The following is a 23,792-nucleotide window of genomic DNA, read 5'->3' on the forward strand; positions in this document are numbered from 1 at the left end:
CGTTAACTCTGTTCCTCCCTCCACAGATGCCTGTCAGACCTGCTGAGCTTTTCTGGCATTTTCCGTTTTTGTTTCAGGTTTCCGGCGTCCACCGTATTTTGCCTTTTATCTATTCTCGTGGAGATTTTATTCCGTCTAAAAATAATTTTGTTTGCAAATAGCGCCAAACCTTTGACCCTTATTTCCTTGCGAATAAATGGAAAATATTTGTGAGCTGGCATCTGTAACTGGGAAGAACATCTGGAAATAGCTAAAACAGCTTAGCATCACTGAGGGTTTGGGGAAAAAACTGAGAACAGTGTCATCCGAGCAGTTTAAATGACTTGCGGGGCAGAAGGTTGGGTTGTTTGTTTGTATTACAGGACCTTGTGGCTTCAGAATCGCTGGAAAGAATGTGAGACTTCAAAAAAAAAACGGGCACTGACCGAGCTGCTCAGCTCGAGTGGTTTAATCTTTGAGATTGGTTTGCTCGAAAGTTTCCCATGTGTCGGAATGTCAGTGGTATGTAAATAAAATCCGCAAGAATTCTGTCAAAGTTGGAAATGCAACTCGGAAGATTAGAGCTTCCATTTGGCGTAATGATGACTTCCATCCGAAGTGTGAACTAATAATTAACTGTCGTAAAACGCACTTTAGTCACTCTCTTAACTAACATGAGTCCATGGAGTGAATTTTGGGTGATCGTGTGACTTCAGAACCGGATGAGCTCTGTAATGGATAATGAATTGAAATGGGGGAAATCCTGTCGGACAGAAGAGCAGTACTTCTTCAAGGTGGGCATCCCTGGAAGAGGAGTGGCAGTGAATTCATCGCTAAGATAAAAGCACAATACTGCGGATGCTGGAAATCTGAAACAAAAGCAAAAAAAATGCTGGAAAAACTCAGCAGGTCTGACAGCATCGGTGGAGAGAAAGACAGAAGAGTCGTACGGACTCGAAACGTTAACTCTGTCTTTCTCTCCACCGATGCTGTCAGACCTGCTGAGTTTTTCCAGCATTTTTTTGCTTTTGTTTCAGATTTCCAGCATCCGCAGTATTTTGCCTTTAACTTTAATGAATTGATATGACCTGCCTCGTGTCAAAATCATCCCCAACATTAACCTCTTATTGAATGATGCGCAATAAAGAGGGCATTTTTCATACAGACATAGGAACAGGAGAAGTCCATTTAACTATTCAGCCGACACATGGGAACACCACCGCCTGCAAGTTCCCCTCCAAGATACACATCATCCTGACTTGGAAATATATCGCCGTTCCTTCACCGTCGCTGGGTCAAAATCCTGAAACTCCCTCCCTAACAGCACTGTGGGTGTACCTACACCACATGGACTGCAGCGGTTCAAGAAGGCAGCTCACCACCACCTTCTCAAGGGCAACTAGGGATGGGTAATAAATGCTGGCCTAACCAGTGATGCCCACATCCTGTGAATGAATAAAAAAAATCATAGCCAATGTGCGACCCTAACTCCATATATCTGCTTTTGCCCCATATCCAGTAAACAGGTGTCAAGCTAACTGGTCTATAGCTCCCTGGTTCCCTCCTTCACCCTTCTTAAATAAAAGGAATGGCTTACAACTTTCCAATCTAAATGAATGGTTCTCAAAAGAACTTTGGAAGATTATGGGTCAGGCATCAGCAATGTTCTCACCTGCTTCCTTTAGAAACTTGGGAAGAAAAAGCATCTTGTCCTGTGGATTTGTCACTCTTAATGCCATTAGGAACACAGGAGCAGGAGTAGGCTATTCAGCCCTTCGAGCCTGCTCTGTCACCCAACTAGATCAGGGCTGATCATCTACCTCAATGCCATTTTCCTGTGCTACCCCACTATCCCTTAATGTCATTAGTATCTAGAAATCTATCAAACTCTGCCTTGAAAATACTCAATGATTGAGCTTCCACAACCCTCTGGGGCAGAGAATTCCAAACATTCACTACCTCTGAGTGAAGAAATTCCTCCTCATCTCAGTCCTAAGTGGCTTTTCCCTTATTCTAAGACTGTGTCCCCTGGTTCTAGACCCCCCCAACCAAGGGAAACAACCTTTCTGCATCTACCCTGGGTCACGATGACATAAAAAGGCATGTGTGTGTGTGTGTGTGTGTGTGTGTGTAGCTCCCTTGTAACTTATGCGTGGTTCAATTCAAAAGTAACCCAGTAGACAAGCTTTAGTCTTAAACAAGATAAAAGTTAGTTCATTTTAAAACTATCGCTGAAAGTCATTTAGGTAAAAGTGATAAAGTTATTAACAAAAAAACAGTCACAATGATTAAAAAACAGAAGAACAAAAAAAAGATACTGCAAAATGAGATTTTCAAATCAGTGCCTGAGAGATATATTTGCAGACCAGTTGCTTGAATTCCTTCTCTCCGAAGTGAAGGGTTTGAAACTTGATTTTCGGTTTAACAGTTGCTATGGCTGCTGCAGTCAGCTGTTCAGTTTGCCCCTCCGGGTGGACTCAGCAGGTTTTTGGGAGAGGTTTCCTATTCCTCACTAGTTCTGTTGTTGCGGCACTCGAAGATTTCCTGGAATCTTTCAGCAGCAGCTCATTTCCTGATACCTGCCTCTTTGTCCCACTTTGGTCAAGAACCTTCTCGGAAGTTGTTTTCTCAGTTCCTCTTGTGGTTCCTTTCACCGCTTTGGCTAACAAAAGTCTCTCAGTCTCCGATCTAAAGTTTAACAGTTGACCCAGCATCAGCTGCCTTTTGAGGAAGAGAGTTCCAAACCTCTACCACCCTTCGTGTGAAGAGGTGTTTCCTAACTTCAGCCCTGAAAGCCTGGATCTAATTTCCTGACAATTGCCCCTCGACATAGACTGCCAACGTTTTCCCGTGTAATAACAGGGTTCCCTTCTGTTTTAAGCCCATTCTGAAAAGTAAGAGTGATGTTAAAGCTGCTTTGATTAGATGTTTTACCCTCTCTTTTTCTCCCCTTGGCGCTGGGGTTCGGTTCCTTCGGTACCAGCTCTGGGTGCCAGCTGTTCTTTGAAATCTAAGCCCAGTGGCTGTTCTCCAGGTGCGATCCCACCTTAACATTGAGCAGCGTCGGAGAAATGCCCGATCTTTCATCAGCTGAAAGCAGCCTGGGTGCGGCTTCCAGCAGGACTGGTGGCCGATTGGCTCCCCGGCCTAGCTGAGGCTCGGTACGGACACACAAACAAGGAGCAGGAGTAGGCTATTCGGCCCATCAAGCCTGGCTCCGCCCTTTAATAAGATCGTGGCCGATCTGATAAGTAACCTGAAATCTGCATCCCGCCCACTCCCCCAATAACCTATCGCCCCCTTGCTGACCAAGAATCCATCCACCTCCGCCTCAAAAATATTCCAAGACTCTGCTTCCATCACCTTTTTCAGGAAGAGAGTTCCAAAGACTCACGACCCTCTGAGAGAAAAACTTGCGCCTCGTTTCTGTTTTGAATGGGCGACCCCTTATTTTTAAACTTTGGCCAACTCCTGGTCGCCATATTCTAAACATGGGGCGGGATTTAACACCGAAGTCAATGGCGGTTAGAATGGCGCGCCACATTTTACCGCCCGGCTCCCGCTTCGACACGGCCATGAAATTCCGGCCAAGATATTGAGGCACTGAAGAGAGTGCAGAAAGATTCACGAGGATGATATCAGAACTGCAAAGTTAGGCCTTTCTGGAAAGGATCAACAGGTTGGGGTTTAATTCCTCTTGAAAGGAGAAGGCTGAGGGGTGACCTAATGGTGACCTTCAAATTGCTGAAAGGTTTTGACAGAGTTAGATATGGAGAGAATGTTTCCACTTGTGGGAAAGAGCAAAACTAGAGGCCATCAGCATAAAGATAATCATCAGGAAATCCTATGGGGAATTGAGAAGAAATGTCCTTGTCCAGATAGTGGTGAGAATGTGGAACTCGCTACCACACGGAGTGGCTGAGGTGAGGAGTGCTGAATTATTTTAAGGGGCGGCTAGACCAGCGTCTGAGGGAGAAGGGAATAGAGGCATATGATGATAGATTTTGATGAGAAAAGATGGGAGGAGGCTGGATTGGAGCACTAACACCAGCATGGACTGGTTGGGCTGAATGGCCTGTTTCTGTGCCATATATCCTGTCTAATACCTTCTGTCAAAAGCTATGATTAATGAACTCGCACCAAAATAATGGTCGAACCAAGGATCGTTGCTGATCTATGTGGCAAACTGGGCAAGGCATACCCCAAGTGAGTCTTCAAGGGAGCCATTGTACTTTTGGAGCACATAAAATTGATAGTGTTAAGAATAGAATGGTTACTGCACAAAAGGAGGCCATTCTGCCCATTGTGTCTGTGCTGGGTCTCTGTAAGAGCAACTCACCCAGTCCTAGAGTCATACGGCCTTGAAACATGAACTCCGATTCTCTCTCCACAGATGCTGCAAGACCTGCTGAGCTTTTCTAGCATTTTGTGTTTTTATTTCACCCAGTCCTATTCTCCCTTGTTTTACAAATATTTCTCTTCAGGTAATTATCCAATTCTCTTTTGAAACCCCAATTGAATTTACCATTGCCAAATTTGCAGGCAGTACATTCCAGATCCTAACCATTTACTGCATAAAAACATTTTTCCTCATGTCACCTCCGATCCTTCTGCTGATCACCTTAGATCCAGTGTCCGCTGGTTCTCAACCCTTCTGCCAATGGGAACAGTTTCTCCCCACCTACTCTGTTCAGACCCCTCATGATTTTGAAAACCTCTGTCAAATCTCCTCTCAACCTTCGCTTCTCGAAGGGGAAAAAGGATGTAACATTTGCAATTCTCCGGTCCTCTGGCATCACCACCCCTGTAACTAAAGAGGGTTATGGCCAGTGCCTCTGCAATTTCCACCCTTACTTCCCTCAGCATCTTTGAATGCATCTGATCTGGCCCCGAAGACTGAACAACTTTAAATACAGCCAGAGCTTCTAATGCCTCCTCTTTATTTTTAGCCTTCTAGTGTGTCAATTGGCTCCGCTTTCACGACAATTTTGGTAGCATGTTCTTCCTTGGTAAACTCTGATGCAAAGTACTCAATTAGTGTGCCAGAAATTCCCTTTGCCTTGAGGGGTAAATCCCCTTTTTGCTCCCTAATCAGCCCTGCTCCTCCTTGTAGCATCCTTTTTACTATTTACATGTCAGTTGAAAACTTTTGGACCCCATTTTTCCTTAGCTGCCAGTCTCTTCTCGTGCTCTCTTTGCTGCTCTTATTTCTTTTCTCCTTTCCCCTCTGATAACTTGTCCTCAGATCTGCATCCTCTTCAGGCACCATGCCCTGAGAGGGTGTTGGTGACCATGGACTTCTTCGCCCATGGTTATGCTTGGCAAGATACTGCAGCCTCCTGCAGACACATGGCTGACCAGGAATCTCTCCCACACTCCCACAACAGCTACTGGACTGTTGAACTATTGGATGGATTTACAAGTTGATACTCAACTTGTTTGGCTGTGCTTTGAATGCACCTTCTCTGGCCATCAATGCAAAATTGGCTGAGGGATAGGAAACAGAGAGTAATGGTTAATAGGCATTTTTCAGGCTGGAAGAAAGTTTGTAGTGGAGTTCCCCAGGGGTCGGTACTGGGACCCTTGCTCTTCCTGATATATATAAATGATCAAGATCTTGGTGTGCAGGAGGCAATTTCAAAGTTTGCAGAAGACACAAAACTTGGGATAATTGTAAACTGTGAGGAGGACCGTGTAGAACTTCAAAAGGACATTGTCACATTGGTGGAGTGGGCAGATAGGTGGCAGATGAAGTTTAATGTGGAGAAATGTGAGGTGATACACTTTGGTACAAAGAACATGGAGAGACAGTATAAAATAAAGGATACTATTCTATAGGGTGTGCAGGAGCAGAGAGACCTGGGTGTATATGTACATAAGTCATTAAAGGTGGCAGGACAGGTAGAGAGAGTTGTTTCTAAAGCATACAGCATTCTAGGCTTCATTAATAGGGGCATAGAGTACAAGAGCAGGGAGGTTATGATGAACTTATGTAAGGCACTGGTTAGACCTCAGCTGGAGTATTGTGTACAGTTCTGGGTGCCACACTATAGGAAGGATGTGAACGCATTGGAGAGGGTGCAGAAGAGGTTTAAGAGAATGATTCCAGGGATGAGACACTTCAGTTATGAGGAAAGATTGGAGGAGTTGGGACTGTTTTCCTTGGAGAGGAGAAAGCTGAGAGGGGACCTGACAGAAGTTTTCAAAATCATGAGAGGCTTTGACAGAGTAAATGGGGAGAAACTGTTCCCACTCATAAACGGATCGAGAACCAGAGGGCACAGTTTTAAAGTGTTTTGCAAAAGAAGCAAATGTGAGATGAGAAAAAACTCTTTTCACTCCTGGCAGATTTTTACCTCTCCGTCCAACATAACAAAAATAAATTATTTGGTCATTTCACCTTTCTGTTTATGGGAGCTTGCTGTGCACAAATTGGCTGCTACATTTCCTACATTACAACAGTGACTACACTTCATTGGCTGTAAAGTGCTTTGGGATGCCCTGTAGTCATTAAAGGTGCAATAGTCTTTTAATTTTTCGATTATTGGTGGTAGAATTAAAACTAACTTTTCTGAAAATCCTGCTACCAAAGTCAAATAGGTGCACGAAAGAAGATTAGAGTTTTAATTGGCAATAATAAATGGTTTAAAGCAAAATGATAAAACCCTTTATTAAGCAGTGCACATACGGTGTGCAGTATTAAAAGTTTATCTTCTCTGGGGTGCGACAGATTGACAATTTGCTGGGACTTCATCACCAGAGAATACAAGGTTGTTTTATGGACAGATCCACTTTATTTTGATGTGAAAGTGTAAATCACGTCTCCTTCTTTGCGGAGGTCTGCTCTGTAACAAATTAAAATAACAAAACGGAATAGTTCAGATTAAACTTCCGGTTATCTTAATTTATGTAATCAATGGCCGTGTTAAGGAATAGATTCATTGTAAAATTTCCTGACCTATATTTCAAGGAATGTCAAAGGCTGAGGTGATTGGCCAACAGTTTCTATCTCAACAGCGAGTGAATGATTATAGAATGCAATTAAGAAGGAATTAACTCCAGCAACAGGGCTGTAATGCATTAACGGTGGAAGCAATATGCCATTTTATGGTTATGTTGTAATGTCATTATCCTCAGATGCAAATTGGCGAGTGGTTTTAAAGTCTGCAAACTGTGCGTTGCCTCTCTGTTTTAGTGGTGCTCTGTGTACATATAGCACTTTGGCGCCATTGACCCTAAAATAGTGAAATGGAATGTCAGGGGAATGTTGGCAGAAGAACAACATCGAGAGTTCATTTTTCCCGGGACAGAGTTCTGGCAGCCAAACAGTCCAGCTGAGTGTTCCTTTTATGTGCGTCGCTTTCCTATTCGAAAATCAAAGTGAATACTGGGAGTGGCCTTTCTATTTGTCATGAAAGCCTTGCATGAAGGCACTTAATAATCTGTACAAGTTGAAGATGCGTTGCTGAGCCTGGTCTCTGGAGTTGATCTGGGTTTGGTCCTGCTCAGGGTTAGCCAACGATGTCTCTGAGGAATATTTCTTATGGGAAAGAAGAAAAGTTGATGTTGGCTCCAACTCTTTTCCTTTGGCTCCAGAAATTGTACAGTGAGTAAAAAAAAACGTTTGAGTGTCATTTTCAATTTACAGTATTGACTTGGGAGCGACACTCAAGAGGATCAGTTTGAACTGAAGGAGGTTTCACTTACCGATGCAATGGCTACAGTTCTATTCAGCTTTGAAGATTTGCTGTACAACTGGGATAGTCTGGTCTGGAACCTTACGGCCCGAGCTCTTAGGAATTGGCGCTTTGGTAATCTCCGTGCAGTGCAGCTGCTTTTGAGACCATGGTGTATTTCCCGAGGTGTTTATCAGGTGGGGAAAGTTCAGTTATTACCAGAAGTATGTTGGCTGGCCCTGCTGCCAGGTCAAGACTGCATTGCTAATTCAGTACAACTCCCGCAAAGCATATCCAAGTATTCATTTATTGAAAAGAAATTGGGGTGAGTTTCAAGAGTTTAAAAAGCTGTATCTCGCATTGAGCATTCAGGATTCGTTCTAGCCAAGAGGATGCGTTATTATAAGTACAACTGTTCTTTGATTTTTGTTCTTTATTTGCATCATTGTTTAAAAGATTTCTTGTCTGTATATAAACCCTCACAAAATCTACATGTTACAATTTAAAGACAGATGGCCAACAATTACAGCACGTGCAAATTAAGCCATTTCAGTATGTCAGCAATCTGAAATTTAATCTTTTAATAGACGCAAAGTGGTAGGAACCCATTGGCCTGATTTAGGCACCTGTCACACCTTTGCAGTTCATCCTTCTGCATGAGTGGGGTGAGCGCCAGGATGGGGGAACTGTGTGGCCCCTGGGGTGGCGTGGGGGGGTGGACTGTTGTCAGCGATCATCAGGAGCACTGTGGAGTGGGACAAGCACTTCTGCTCCTTCTGGGTCCCCCATCAATTTCTTTTTAAATAATTAAAACTCACCCCCATAAAAGATACATATTCACTGCTCTACCAGCCTGAAAGAAGCAAACCTTAGAAACGTGGCAATGAAGCCAGAACCTTCTCGGTGCCCATACTAGGGTAAAGTGAATGCGAGTTGGACATGTCCAGCATCTGCTCCGGTCCTCCGAAGCGTCCTAATACAGGCACCAGGCCTCTCATTTGCATATGCACGAACCTTAACACACGTTCTGGTTGGCCAGCAGGGACTCCTGAAGAATCCGTTCCCCTCCCCAGCGCTGCTCCTCCCCATCCCCCAGCCCACTTTGTTAAAGATGTCTATCAGGTCTCCTTGGGGTGTAAAGGAACACTGGTCCCTGAAATTCGTCTTCGCTTCACCTGTTTTACACCCAATTCGTGGCCTGAAAACAAGCACAGCAAATGTCTCATTCCTGCCCTCGAGTTTTTGGCCTGGGTTCTGTTCCAATTGAAACCCTTCATGTGTCTCAATATATCCAGTGAATAGAGAACAGGGACCTGGGCTGAGATTATCCTCTGCTAAAGTACAGGTATTATGGACAAATCGAATTGCTGGGGGTGTTGTCTTTCCCAGTTGAGAGAGAGAGAGAGATTGTCTGCCATGGTCAGATTCCAGTAAACATGGAATTAGCACTGGCATTTTATTCTATTTAAAACAGCCAGGAGATATTCCACAAAAGAAATATTAATGAACCAGTCCACACTATCCACTTAACCGCAGATCACTGCAGTTTGTTAATATCTTTCAAATGAAAACACAGAGTGACACCTTCTTTCATTCCAGAACTCAATATGGTTCTTATCGGTTGTTTTGAATCCCTATATCCTGCAGGATAAATATGTCTTTGTTTAGGTGTTAAACTTTCACCCCATTTTTGTTATTCCATATGTACTTAATCTTAAAGTAATTTCTTTCTGCTGGCGTTGGTGAATTGAAACAATGTTTTCCGTTTTGAGCAAACACCACCAGTGTCAAGTACCCTCGGATCAGCTGTACTATTGGGATAAATTCCCTTTATTCTGCCCCCATTGCTATATCTCAGCTCCTTACTCAGGAGAGCACTCACTGCTGCTGCTACAAGTCAGTTTTTGGGTGTGATTCTCCATCTAGTAGGCAGTTTTTGTGTGGTGGACTCACATCCACCAGGGATTTGGATTGAGAATGCCCATCATGCCCATCTCGGCCTATCACAACCATAGAGGAGTCTTTCATTTCGTCAACCTCAAGCTGAATTGAAGGCAAAGCGAAAGAGCTGAAGGTATAGCGTTTTATTGAACCTACTACCACACCCTGTCCCCACTCTCTCTCCCTCTCCAGTGGTCCTCCAAGATACCTATGCTCCTCTAACTCAGGCCTCTTGAGCATGCTCGATTTTAATCACTCCACCATTGGCAGTCTTCTCATCAGCTACCTGGGCCCTTAAGCTCTGGAATTCCCTCCCTAAACCTCCCCCACTCTTTACCTCTCTTTCCTCCTTTAAGATGCTTGTTAGCAAGCTTTGGGTCATCTGCCCTAATATCTCCTTACGTGGCTCGGTGCCAAATTTAGTCTTATAATGCCTCTGTGAAGCGGCTTAGGTTGTCTTATTGTGTTAAAGGTGCTATAGCAATGCAAGTTGCTGTGGTAATCCTCAATTAACGTTGCATGTGTGACCTAAATGCAATACCACACATGAAGCATAAAGGGTTTTAACTTTCGGAAATAGGTTGTGGAAAACTCTTGCCTGAATAGCTCAATAAGGCAACTAAATAGGAGAGAACTTGCAAAGAATGACTTCCAAAGCCTTTGGTTAAAGCATCATCTGGCTTGAAGGCATTTTAACTAGAAAGGGATGGAGCAGTGTGCTGTTCCTGGGCTAATGGGAGTTTAAGCATGTTCTGACAGCGAACGGAAATAGTTATAGAGGATGGAAGCGATTACACTTTTCAATGTGGGAAGAAAGTAGATTTGCAGAGTTCACCGCCAGTGCAAAATGTTCCCTGAGTTAAGTCAACTCCAAATTTATGGAGCAGTTTAACTGTGCGCCTGGCCTTATTAGATCCTACCATGCAAGTTTCAAAGCCCTGTGTGGTAGGGTTGATATAATGTGCAAGACGTTGCAAAGCCTCAAAGATTTTTCGGGTGCTTTGAAAGGCAGAGGTGCACGTACACCACAGGGGGAGAAGCTTCTGCCTGTCGGGCGGGGGGCTGGTCAGGAACAGGTGCGGAGCCGATTGCCACCCGCGGTCAGCCAGTTAAGGCCCGCCCAGCGTGACGCCCAGCTGGTGGCACTCAGCACTACCTGTGCGGACGGGGGGGTGGCGGGTGGGAGGAGGGAGAGTCGGGGCCTGCGCTCTTTCGGGCATGTGCGCGCGAGAGAGCGCAGAAATCTCCCTGAGGCACGGAGCAGCCTCAGGGAGATTAAGCACATAATAATAAAAGTTCATAAATAATAAAGTTAAAAATTATTTAGACACGTCCCCTCCACAGGAGCTGGGACGTGTTTATAAATTGCGCAAAAATTATTTATTTAATAAAACATTCGGGAAACCTCATCCCGCCCGTGGATGAGGTTTCCCGAAAAATGCGAAGGTCGCCTGGGCTCTTCACCTGCACCCCCCCCCCGCTCCCCCACCCCCCAACCTTAAGGTATAATAACTACTTTAATTGGCTTTTTAATGGCCTTAACAGGCCGCTGACAGTTCGGCCAGCGCGCAGCCCCCTCCAGCACGCACCCGCCGAACTTAATATCTAAATGACATGCGCTGACATCGGGACACACGCCCGACATCACCGTGCGTCCTTTAACGCGTCGGTGTGCTGGGCCCACCCCCACAGGCCGACATCAAAACTCTGGCCATAAATCTGTAAGCTTGAGAGCTTGTTAGACATAAAAATCCTACATCCAAACAATTAACATTCCGAAAGATTTACTGTGGATCAGCAGCTACAGAGTGGAATAGCTGGGTGATACGTATTTCCTTTAATCATTTTCTATATAATCGTTATACAAATTGTGATTGTTCTCAGATTTTTGGTCAGTTTCGGCTTTCTCACCTTGATTAATATTTATTGCTGAACCCAGTTTTTAATATAAAATGGTGTAGTCCTGTTACTAGACTTCAGTTGTCTGCTTATCGGCAGAAAATATTTTGCAGCAGTCGAATTAATGAAAATGATCTCCCTCTGTTTTAATGTTTGATTTCTATTCTCTCCCACTTGCTCGTTACATACACACACACACTGAAAGGGAATCTTATGTTTTATTGCCTCTGGACTGGAGGCAAGGAATTGTACTGCATCACATTTCTCTATGACAACAGAGAATGAATATTAAAATTGCTGTTGTTCTGTCTGCTCTATTGACCATCTCCAGGTTAAAAAAAAATGCTGTACAGCCAATGACTATTTGTCCACAGGCCAAAGAATAATCTCCCTTTTATAGCTGCTAAAGATGAGCCTTGAACAGAAATCTTGACAGGGGTTTGTGCAGGAATCCGTGGCAATTTATGTGAGCTCCATTTGTCTTTGTTCTTGTCTCGTTCCTTTTTCTGACACCCTCTCCCCTTAATGACCGTCCTTTTCTCAGAATTTCCTCTTTTCAAACCCTTTGGCAAGGTTGGAAATTGGAATTCATGCGGAGATAACGTGTAAATTGGACAGTGTAGGGCAGGCGCATCAGCAGCTGGCTAATGGATTGCGAGAGGTCAAGGATGTAATCAGCACTGACTGCAAGATGTATGTGGAGGAGGAATTCCTTGTGGCCTCACTGTTGCCAGTGTAACCAGCCACTTTTCACGTGATAGTGCGATCCAGGGATCTTCCTTATTTAAAACACTGAGGGTCCATTTAACATGAAACTGTGAAGAGCTGAAATGCCCAAATGCATTATTTTACTCCCTGTAGTGGAAAGGAATATGCGTGTATAGTATAGTGTGCCATGTCTGTCACAGTAATGATATGAAGACATATGTTCATGTGGAAGCATGTTCACTGTAGGAAAAATGATTTCATTTTATTAAAAATCTGGGGCTCTAACTTCATTGGGTAAAAGACAATTTCATTATGTTTCCTGTTGTTATCTTGAGGCTTCTTGGAGTCTCACTGAACTTGTCATGACTTTGTGCTAGGCAGCTCTCTGCCAACCCTTACAGAGCAGCGATACCTGGTAAAGTTCTTTGCACTGAACAAGAAAACAGCCAGGGAATATTAAGGAAACCACAAATCATAATGCAGTGAGTAGTTAAGCACTTGAGGTTAGGATAGAACAGACGAGTACAGAATTGTCAAAAAACAAACAGGCAGTTCTATGTTCATGAGGGAGTAGGGGATATGGGATTGAGCAATGCAGGAGGGAGATGAAACTGGGTCTTTGCAAGTCCTGGCCATGAACCTAGATGATGAGCAAGCTTAATGGCATTTTGGCTTTTCTTTATATCCAATTTATTATGTTCTTATGTATATTGGAAGTTACAGAGCAGTCACAACAGTGAGTAGAACAATAGGGGCTTGAACTATATTTGTACGTGAATTTCTCTGAAATAACGATGTGGTTGTAAAATTACAGAGCAATATAAATGCAAGTTGTTGTAAATCAGCAGATTCAAAAGTCCTGTGCTGATTCGCTCTGTTAGTCAGTGTGGCTTTTATTATCGCATAGTGTTTAGTGACTCAATAACTCCCACATAGATGCACTTCAATCCTGTTCACACAAAACTTTGCAGGGGTAGGCAGCTGTTTGACTGCTGTACCAGTACAATGTTTTCTATTTGCCAGCGTGTGTCTGTGTGTGTGTGTGTATATGTGTATGTTTGTATATGTATGTGTCTGTGTGTGTGTGTGTCAGATGAAAAACATCTTGCTACAGATTTGTTTTCTCGAGCAGATGGGTTGAGAATTCCCGAGCAAAAGTTATATACTTTTCCTTATTTTTCCTTCAGAGGTCAAGGGGAACTGGGGAATGTTCTAGGATAAACCCTTGCAAATTGATTCAACTCTATGCTCTTCCAATATTGGGTATATAAATTCTGATTTGCTAATTGTAAATCTGCAAGGACCAAGAATCCTTTGAAAATCACAAGCAATGAAAAGATGCAGTTTTTTTATCATCAGACTGAACAAAATAGGAACTATCCTTCCCTGTTTTATTCTCTTCAGTCTGGGAGTTGCTGACAAATGACGGACTTGAGATTTGCACGTGTCACCAGGTTGGCCAATCATCACGTGTTAGCCTAAACCATGAGCATTGTCCGGTTGGCCAGTCAGAGGGACCATCACAAGCAAGTCTCTGTTCAGTGGCTGGGACGCCGGGGTTGTAGAAATGCTGGGATCAGTTGTGGAACCTTGGCTGAGATCACCGAATGCGGTGTTGTCCAATAGGATTTCAATACTCACCACACTTGTGACGATCAGGTCACCATATGCACCACATGATACAAAATATATTGCAAAGGATGGGGTGAACCTTGCAACAACCTGTAGGATTGAGGGACAGGATTAAAGTTGAGCAATAGTGCGGTGCATTGGGACAGCAACTCGAGCCAGGATTTTCCGTGCCCGCTGGCATCAGGCGTGTTCGGTGGCGTGAACGGGCAAGATGGCGAGAAGGCCAAAAATTGGTTTCACAAAGTCACAAAAAGCAGTTTACGATCGCCCATTCCACCCGCTGATGGCGGGCCGCATTCCCCCCCATTGGACGTCAGGAACCTTGTTGTAATACATCAGCACATCATTATAAGGCCAGCCCACCACTCACCCACCCACCCACCCACTGCCCCCCCACCGCTGGACCGTCTGCCCACATCGGCAGGAAAACACGCCAACATGTTTCACAACAGCATATATAAGGCGTACACTTGGCGAGCTGAACTTCACTCGGGACTTTGAGGTTTGTTTGCCCACCTTGCTTCGGGCAACACTCGCAGTCATCAGCGCCTGACTTCACAGACAGCACCACATCACTTTTAGGGGGGCTCACGGGCAGGTCTCTACTTACCAGACCAGCCAAATGTGGGTGGCTTTTCAATGGCTGTAGGGCTGGGGCTTGCTTGGGGAAGGAGTAGAAGTGGCCTCAGGCAAAGGAAGAGGCTGCAGGATGAAGGCTGTTCTGGGGAAGGGGGGTATCCCAGGGTGTGTGTGGGGCACATGTAGATCTGTGCAAGTGGCCTCAAGATGGTGAGGGCTGAGGAGGCAGCCTCCAGAGGGAGATGAGGCCAGATGGACATGTGAGGGTGTGTGTGGGAATGGGTGGTGATGTCCCTTGAGCTGTCAGTGAGTGAGATGCCAGTGAATGTGTGATGGGCTTGAGTGTGTGAGTTTAGAGTGATGAGATGGTTGCCTTACCCTGGCTGCATGGATGAGATCATTCATCCTCTGTCTGGATTGGATGGCCAACCTCTTCAGTGCAGCATTGGCATTGATCACCACTGCCATCGCCTACCAAGCCGGAGTGGTATTGTTGCTGCCCGTCCTGCAGCCAGAGCGGGCCTAGGGGACATCACAGCGGCTTCCACGGTGTCCAAAAGGTGCTCGAGGTCTGCAGTCTTCTTGCCTTTCGGGGCCATGTCTTCTTTGCTGCAGCCCTGGGCTGGAAGCACTGAGCGCAGCTGTACTTTAAATGTGGTGCCTGGCGTGTTGAAGCGGTGAGGTGTTGGTGTGGCAGGCGAATCAGAGCCCGCCCGCCATGGAAATGGCGTGTATCCCAGGAATGCACAATTAATATAGCGGGTTTGGGACAATACGGCCTGAAAAACCGCCATTGCGGCCAACGGGTAAAACGTCGTTTTTCCCGCCCACTTCTGCACTTAGTGAAAATCTGGGACGATTCCGCCCTCTGTCAGAGATTATTTTTAATAACAGCAACTATCCACTGCACGGCATCATGTTGTGGTGTAGCAACAAAAACATTTCCCCATGTTTTCAGTTCCTGCAGTGGAGGGCCCTTTCCCACATGCCTGGAGATGGAGCTGGGCCGCAGCTGTTTACCGTTGGGGATTGTTTCTCCTGCAGGATTTTCAAATTCCTTTTGATGTGCCCATCGATGTGCCCTACTCATCTAAGACAACACAGACTGAGAGACAAACCTCTGCAGGCCCCTCTGTAACGCTCCCTCTCGCTTGTCTCCGCTGTGCGCAGTCGGCTTGCTGCATCACGTGGTCCCTTTAATATTGTCACATGGTCACAGACGCGCTCGTCTTAAAGGGACCGCTGCTTGTGAGCAGCCCGTTTGTCCCCTGCCTGGCGCTTTTCCGATTCCCCCATGGCTGCCCACCCGCTCAGCTTTGAGAGAACAACACCCTCCTCAACGAGTGCTTCAACAACAACAACTTATATTTACATAGTGCCTTTAACGGACTGAAACATCCCAAAGTGCTTCAGAGGAACATTATAAAACAAAGTATAACAAAGTATGACACCGAGCCATATTAGACTAGATGATCAAAGGCTTGGTCAAAGAGGTAGATTGTAAGGGGTGTCTTAAAGGCGAGGGAGAGAGGTGGAAAGGTTTAGGGAGGGAGTCCCAGAGCTCGGGGCCCGGGCAGCTGACCTCACGGCTACCAGCGGTGGAGCAATTATAATCGGGAATGCACAAGAGACCAGAATTAGATGAGCGCAGATATCTGGGAGGGTTATGGGGCTGGAGATTACAGAGATAGGGAAGGGTGAGGACATGGAGGGATTTAAAAACAAGGCTGAGAATTTTTAAATCAAGATGTTTTTTGACTGGTTACCAGTGTAGCACAGGGAGCACAGTGGGGATTTGGTGTGAGTTAAGACATGGCTGAGTTTTGGATGACCTCAAGTTTATGGAGGGTAGAACGTGGGAAGCCAGCCAGGAGCGCATTAGAATTCGGGTCTGGAGGTGATAAAGGCATGAATGTGAGGGCTTCAGCAGCAGATAAGCTGAGACAGGAGTGAAGTCAGGCAATGTTAAGGAAGCGGAAATAGGTGGTCTGACTGATGGCGGTGGGGGGGGGAGTGGCGGGGGTGGGGAGAGGGGGGGGCAGGAGTGGGGAGGGGGGTAGGGAGGGGAGGGAGGTGGGGTGGGGAGGACGGGGTGGCGGGGATGGGGAGGGTTGGTGGGGAGGGGAGGGGTGGGGAGTGGGAGTGGGGTTGGGGTGGGGAGGGGAGGGGGGATGGGGAGGTGGAGTTGTGGAGGAGTATTGTTGGCCCCTGGGAAATCCCTAAATTGTGAATCCCGTCCAAAGTGTCTGTGTTGAAGGGGAGTTGGAAGCCATGGATCAGGAAAGTATCCGGGGTCAGATGTGAATCAGCTGTCCTTCTGATGTTAAAGTTGTCATTTATCGGAATTTTGCTGTGATGGATAAAGAACCATCGGCCTCACAAAGGACTTTGGCACTGATTTAACACGATTAGTGCCAAATAGGTCATCAGCGACCACATCATTCATGGCCCTGGGACTGGGAGGAGATGTGGAAAGTTTGTGGCTGATTATCCATTAGCAAAATGAATGTTCATGAAGTTGACCTGCAATCATTTAATACTCTCACATTAATTTAAGGCTCTTTATAAAATGTGACAGGAAAATTACAGATAAAGAATCTCTCAAGTAGAAAGGACCTTTCGATGAAGAATGAATATTTGTGGAGTTGTAAATCACTGATCAGAGTGAGTGTTCTACCGTAGGAAAGGTTTCTGTAGCTTGAGTGAAATAAGCCTTTTCTGGCAACATTGTGCACATCCTGTTTACAGATCTTGTCAATTCTTTATTTCCCAAGGGATCAATATGGCCATTTTTGTGGAAGCTGCCAAATAGGTGGGATGGTCAGCGCTGCAGATTACATTATGGGATTTTATTCTCATTTTCTTGTTAAGTGTTGTCCATAACTTGAGTTATTTCTGTAGGACTCCTGCCAATTTTCCAACGCAGTTATGATGGACCATTCCAAGCACCCCATGGTAATTAATGGCAAATCCTCCAACTTGGCATGACTGAATTGAGGGAGGAGGTAGACGTGCTGCCAATCCCTGTACCACAGGCACAGTTTACTAAAGGTCCATCAACTCTCCCTTTAAGCAGGGTTTGCCATCATCCTGCTTTTAATAAATTTACCTAGCACGGATCATATGAATGTAAAAAGGGATGCAAATATGTATAAGGTGGGCCAGTGGCATAGTGGTAATGTCATTGTCCAGAGGCTGAGGCTAATACTTTCGAGACACAGATTCAAATCGCACTATGGCAGCTGGTGGAATTTAGATTCATTGAATCGATCTGGAATATGAAGCAAGTCCCAGTCAGGAATGGTGACTATGATGCTATCATCGATTGTCGTAAAAACCCATCTGGTTCACTAATGCCCTTTAGAGAAGGAAATCTCCCATCCCGTCTGGCCTACATGTGGCTCCACACCTAAGCAATGCGGTTGACTCTTAATTGCCCTCTGAAATGACCTAACAAGCTTGGTTTAAGGGCAATTAGGGATGGGCAACAAATGCTGGCCTTGCCAGCGACGCCCACATCCCGTGAAAGGATAAAGAAAGTGTCAAAAAAACATCACCAACCTACCTGTTCTGGACATGATCTACCCTGGAGGATTCAATCCCCTGCTCTCCAATCTGACAGATGGAGATGACACCCACTGTAGACAGCAAGGCAGCCACAGGAGCTGCTCCAGTAACACACACAAGCTTCCGCACAGTTTTCATAGTGTATGGAACCCCCCCAAATGGTTTCAAATTAAAGTTCCAAAGAATAATTACAGGAAAAGCTAGTCAATCAGCAAAAAAAAAATGTATTCTGTCCCTGTTGGACAGGCTCGGTGGAGATGAGCGGGAGCGGTAGGGTAGCCGACCACGGGCGCAATTTCACAATTTCATGCCAGTTAACGCCAGCCAGTGTGAAGCGCGTGCTGCAGCACTCAGCGCTGCCTGTGCAGGGGGTGAGGAGAGCGAGTGAGTGGGGAAACCCCGCGCGGGTGCGCGCAGGAAAAGCTCCCTGAGGCGCACACACACACAGAGCTGCCTCAGGGAGACGAAGATATTAAAAATAAAGAATGTCAAGTTGTTAAAAAAAACATGTCCCCTCATGTGACTCCGTCACGGGATGAAATTTAAAAATTTTTTTTTTTAATGACGGGTTGAAACTTTATCCTGCCCGTGGATGAAGTTTCGCAAAGGCCGCTTGGCCGATTCGCCTGGCCGCCAACCGTAGGATTGGACGGGCAGCGAAAAAATTGAATTCAATTAGATTGTTAATGGCCTTCATAGGCCTGTTAATTGTTGGATGGCACGCTGCCCACTCCAGCGCTCACCCCGCCGACCGAAATACCGAATGAGTGCGCGAGGACGTTGGGACGCTCACCCGACATCACCGCGTGTCATTTCACCCACGTTCGGGTCAGGCGCTCGCCCGCCCGACCAGCAGAAAATTCAGGCCGTGGCGTTAATGGTGGCCAATAGTTAAATTAATAGTTTATCCGTAGAGAAATGGCTTTATTAATGGTCATTGCAAGGACACAGAATCAGCTTTGGATACATGAGCAGCAGAGTAAATCTTCCATTTTCATTTTGAGCTATCGGAGTGAGAAGTCGTGCTCTAATTATTATAATCTATTGGAAAATCCGCCATTCTTTTTGAAGTAGGTTTAACCAAATACCCATGAAGAATGTATAAAATAATCTCTAGAACACCGCATATTTGGACACCTTAGGAAGAGCCTATGATGATGGGTTTAAGAGAGGCCACTGGCCCATCTCAGCCATTGGAAAGCTCCAGTCACAATATCCAACTGTTCTTTAAATAATCCCAAGGTTAAGTATTTAGCTCAGTTTTTCTATTAGGGGAGGGAGCAATAAGGAATGCACATTATAAATGGAGGTTGATATGTCTGAGATCGTACCAGGGAGTGGGAAATGGTATTGGGTAGCGTACTAGTGATATAGCCATAAGGCATGGAATCTAGTGCCCTCCTGGGGGCAAGTTCCAAGATGGGGAGGAGCACTCAATTGGGTGGGAGGGTGTGGGGTGGGGACACCACCATCTCCCCGTCTCTGCCAATTACACCCAGGGTGGAAAGGCCAATGGGCAGCCATCCAGCCCAGATGCCAATAGAGGCTCTTGTGGGAAATTATTGCCCGTTTATGGGCCTAAACCCGCCCCTGCTTTAATTCATCCAGCAGTATACTGTCGCATTTGCTTGTGGTCTAGCTGGTGGCTGGGGTCGTCCCTCATTCCCAGGCAGTCAGTGCCTGATGGACGGACCCAGCATTGGGAAACGGGAAGGCCGCTGAGGGCCACTCCCTGTCTCTTTCCTCTGAAACCCTTCCCCTCCCTCACACTACTGCAGGTGACCCCCCTCCCTGTCACCCGTATCCCGGGATCACTTAACCTTTCACCAGGGATCTACCGATGATCTGTGACGATGACCCAAGAGTAGTAATGGCAGCAGCTGCCACTCTCGGTGGTGCAGCCAGTGATGGAGAGCTGCTGGCCTCTGACTGGCCAAGGGCAGAGATTCCGTCCTGCTGGGGAAGTGCAGCAGTTAAACGTTCCCTGTGGAGCCGGGAGTCCCACTGGCACGATTCCTGCTGCCAACTAGGAACTTAATTACCTCAGGGCTCCTGGGGATCAGGTCAATGGAGAGGGTGTCGTGTCCCCTGCCGCCCTCATTAAATTCTGCTCAAGCGATGAATGTTATTAAAGTCCAGGACAGCGGAAGTGACTCCACGTGGGAGCTATCTTTATTCATTCACAGGATGTAGGCATTGCTGGTGGGGTCAGAAACTATTGCCCTTCCAGTACAACTGAGTGGTCTGCTATACCCTTTCAGAGGGCAGTTAAGAGTTCAGCACATTAATGTGGGTCTGGAGTCACATCTAAATCTGGGCCAGGCCCGGTGAGAAAGGCAGACTTCCTTCCAGTTGGATTTTTATGACAATCTGGTGGTCTCATGATCCCCACCTTTGAAATTAGTTTTTTAATTCAGTTAGCTGAATTTCATTTCCCCAGCTACCATCGTGGGATTTGAACTCATGTCTCTGGATTAATAGCCCAGCCTTCTGGACTAGTCCAGTAACATAAACACCATGCGACCACACCGTACTGGCCCATCCCTCCCTTGTTCTTCAGCAAGGTAAAGTGACAGCAGGTTGGGATTGTCGCAGCGTTCACCGAGAAAGTGAATGGGCTCCATTCAATCCACCGGTGCCACAGTTTTCATACGGAAGTCTCACAAGCGCGATTGAAGGTGGGACAGTGGAACGAGATACTCCACACTCCAGCCTCTGACTTTACCGAGAGTGAGCTTTGTGCAAAACACTGCTTGGGACTAGGCCCTGATGTGTGGACTCAATTGTCGAAAATCCATAAATCTGTCATAAGGAGCAAGTGCGTTTCGGTTACTGACCTTTGCCTGACAGGATTTTCCATTTAAAATGTTCTCCCGGTTTACAAAGTAAAGCTACTCTGCTGCTGATAGCCAAAGAATTGACTCTGAAGATTGTTTCATTTGTCAAAAACATGTCACAGAACCACAAATATTTAAAACTGCATGTCTTGGGTCATGTGAAAGGAAGCTGGAACAATTTAATTCTCTGTGAACGTTATCATAATTCAGTAAAATGCAATGGTGAGTGGAATGGTACATTTGGTACTTTGTCCATTTATAAGCCTTCAAAAATAAAAAGAGAAGGAGGGCAGATGGTGTATGAGGCCTGCCCTATGCTGTCTGGCGAGATTGCTACGCTCCATCACTCCCACCCTCAGCCCTCCCAAAATCCCCCTCTGATGCCTGAACAGGGGAACAAGGAGACATAGAGACAGAATTGCCCTCCGCCCCCCCCTTTCTCGTAATATTTGCACCACACAAGTGCCAGGCAATGACCATCTCCAACAAGAGAGAATCTAACCATCTCCCTTTGACATTCAATGGCATTACCATCACTGAATCCCCCACTATCATCATCCATTGACCAGAAACAACTGAACTAGCCATATAAATACTGCGGCTACAAGAGCAGGTCGAGGCTGGGAATTCTGTGGAGAGTAACTCACCTCCTGACTCCCCAAAACCTGTCCGCCATCTACACGGCACAAGTCGGTAGTGTAATGGGATAGTCTCCACTTCTCTGGATGAGTGCAGCTCCAACAACGCTCAACAAGCTTGACACCGTCCAGGGCAAAGCATCCCGCTTGATTGACACCCCTTCCACAAACACACAGTCCCTCTATCACTGGCACATGGTAGCAGCAGTGTGTACCATCTACAAGATGCACTGCAGAAATTCACCAAGGCTCCTTAGACAGCACCTTCCAAACCCACAACCGCTACCACCTAGAAGGACAAGGGCAACAGATACATGGGAACACCACCACCTACAAGTTCCCCTCCAAGTCACACACCATCCTGACTTGGAAATATATCGCCGTTCCTTCACTGTCGCTGGGTCAAAACCCTGGAACTCCCTCCCTAACAGCACAGTGGATGTACCTACAGCACATGGACTGCAGCGGTTCAAGAAGGTAGCTCACCACCACCTTCTCAAGGGCAATTAGGGATGGGCAATAAATGCTGGCCTCATCATCAACGCCCACATCCTACGAATGAATAAATAAACAAAAAACAGCTAATTCACATAGACCAAATTGAATACTTTAATCATTTTAAAGACCTGAAGCAAACCTCCTTTCTAGCATAACTGAGGGCCTTTAAACTATGTCTCGAATTAACGGCCCTATGGGGAATATGTTCCAGGGCCTCAAGAATCACCCCTTCACCATGTGAAGGGACCAAAACTGGGTGCATTATTCTGGATGAGGCTTGGCCAAGGGCGAGCACAATACTATTTCATGCTTTGTATTTAATCCTCTTGGCAGTACATCTGAATACTCTGTTTGCCAGTCTCCATGGTCATGATCAAGGACTTGCAAAGATTCATGTACAGTAAAATCCAGATACATCCCACACTCAGCAGCCATGAGCATGCAGCTGGCCTTGGTGGACAGATGCCCTACATAGACCCGACCATGTCCATTACGCTGATGGATCAATATTAAAAGTCCTGTAGTGTGGGGAAACACCCAGCAGTACAATTATTGAGTTTACCTTGCGAAACTTCTTGAAAATTAATTATTTTGCTAGAAGCACAAAGGAAGTGAACAGGACAGTGCTTCCATGTAATAGCTAGAGGAAGCCTGTCATGTTATAGCTTCAGAGAGGAGTTTAAACTATAGAACAGTGAGGCGGAACTCTGCTGTCTACAGGGTGTCACTGGCGCTGAGTGTGATTTAAGATGATGAATTGTGAACATTGTGCAGGAAATGTATCGCAGAGTTAGATTAAGTGCATTTTTTCACTCAAACATATTGTTTCCAGTTCACTAAATAAATCATTCCTATATGCACCATGAAGTAAACTGTTAAAAGAAAGACTTGCATTTATAGAGCACCTTTCATGACCTCGGGATGTCCTAAAGCACTTTACAGCCAATGAACTAGCGTCGCTGCTGTAAAGCAGGAAACACAACAGCCATTTGTGCACAGCAAGATCCCACAACAGCACTGTATTAATAGACAGATAATCTGTTTCTGTGATGTTGATTGAGGGACCGATATTGGCCAGGGCATCAGGGATAACCTCCCTGCTCTTCTTCAAAGAATCTTTTACTTCCACTTGAAGGGGCAGATGGGCCTTGATTTGTCACATCATCTAAAAGACAGCACCTCCGACAGTGCAGCACTGCACTGGACTGTAGCTTGGATGTTTCAGCGATCAAACCTCTGGAGTGGCTCCTGAACCTATAACCTTCTGACTCAGACATGTTTATACAAAGCACAGAATAGCCGATTCTGACAGATGTGTTGAAATTATGATTATTTTTTGTCACCAGCGACACTATTTCTGAGCCCTTTTCATTGAGTCTCTCAAATGGTCTCAAATCAATACAATAATGTGCACCAGCTTTGTGATAACAGTAGGTTGCAGATTTGTTAGACTCCTTTCCATTGATTTTTTTTTGTCCTTGCTTGCTTGTTCTAGTGCTAGATATTCATTAGAAATCCACCCATTGTAAGCTTACTGGTTCTTTCTTGAGTAGAAGATGGACTGCAATGAAGTCTGAGTGCCTCAGTTCAGCGCTCCTGTGTTTCAGATCATTGCTTCAGTAGAACAACTGGTGCGAGGGAAGAGGAAGTAATATTGCCTGAGTGTAACAGGATGACCTCTGGTCAGGTTACAGACTGATGGGATGAAGAGGAAGTGATTAGAACTCATTGGATAAGAGCCGCTGGAGTCAGCAGAGACTGAGAAATACAGGGTTTTTTTTCGGAAACTGTCTCCAATGGAAATTTCAACCACATTAAAGAAATAATTGCATGGTGTT

The 23,792-nt window shown here is 45.7% G+C and overlaps 1 protein-coding gene across 2 annotated transcripts in view; it reads left to right on the forward strand.

The window, feature by feature from the left end:
* The window catches only part of frmd4a (FERM domain containing 4A), a 392,307-nt gene that overhangs the window by 28,786 nt on the left and 339,729 nt on the right, over positions 1-23,792 (forward strand). Inside the window, exon 1 of one of the 2 annotated variants that reach the window (XM_078552938.1) lies at positions 7,469-7,852. The exons of the other annotated variant lie outside the window; for it this stretch is intronic. Coding sequence (XP_078409064.1) covers positions 7,694-7,852 — 159 coding nt within the window. The 5' untranslated portion in view covers positions 7,469-7,693. Of the gene's footprint in view, positions 1-7,468; positions 7,853-23,792 lie in introns of those variants that run through there. 2 annotated transcript variants of the gene reach the window in all.

This window comes from Cetorhinus maximus, chromosome 12, assembly GCF_964194155.1.
Source record: "Cetorhinus maximus chromosome 12, sCetMax3.hap1.1, whole genome shotgun sequence".
Taxonomy (NCBI): Eukaryota; Metazoa; Chordata; class Chondrichthyes; order Lamniformes; family Cetorhinidae; genus Cetorhinus; species Cetorhinus maximus.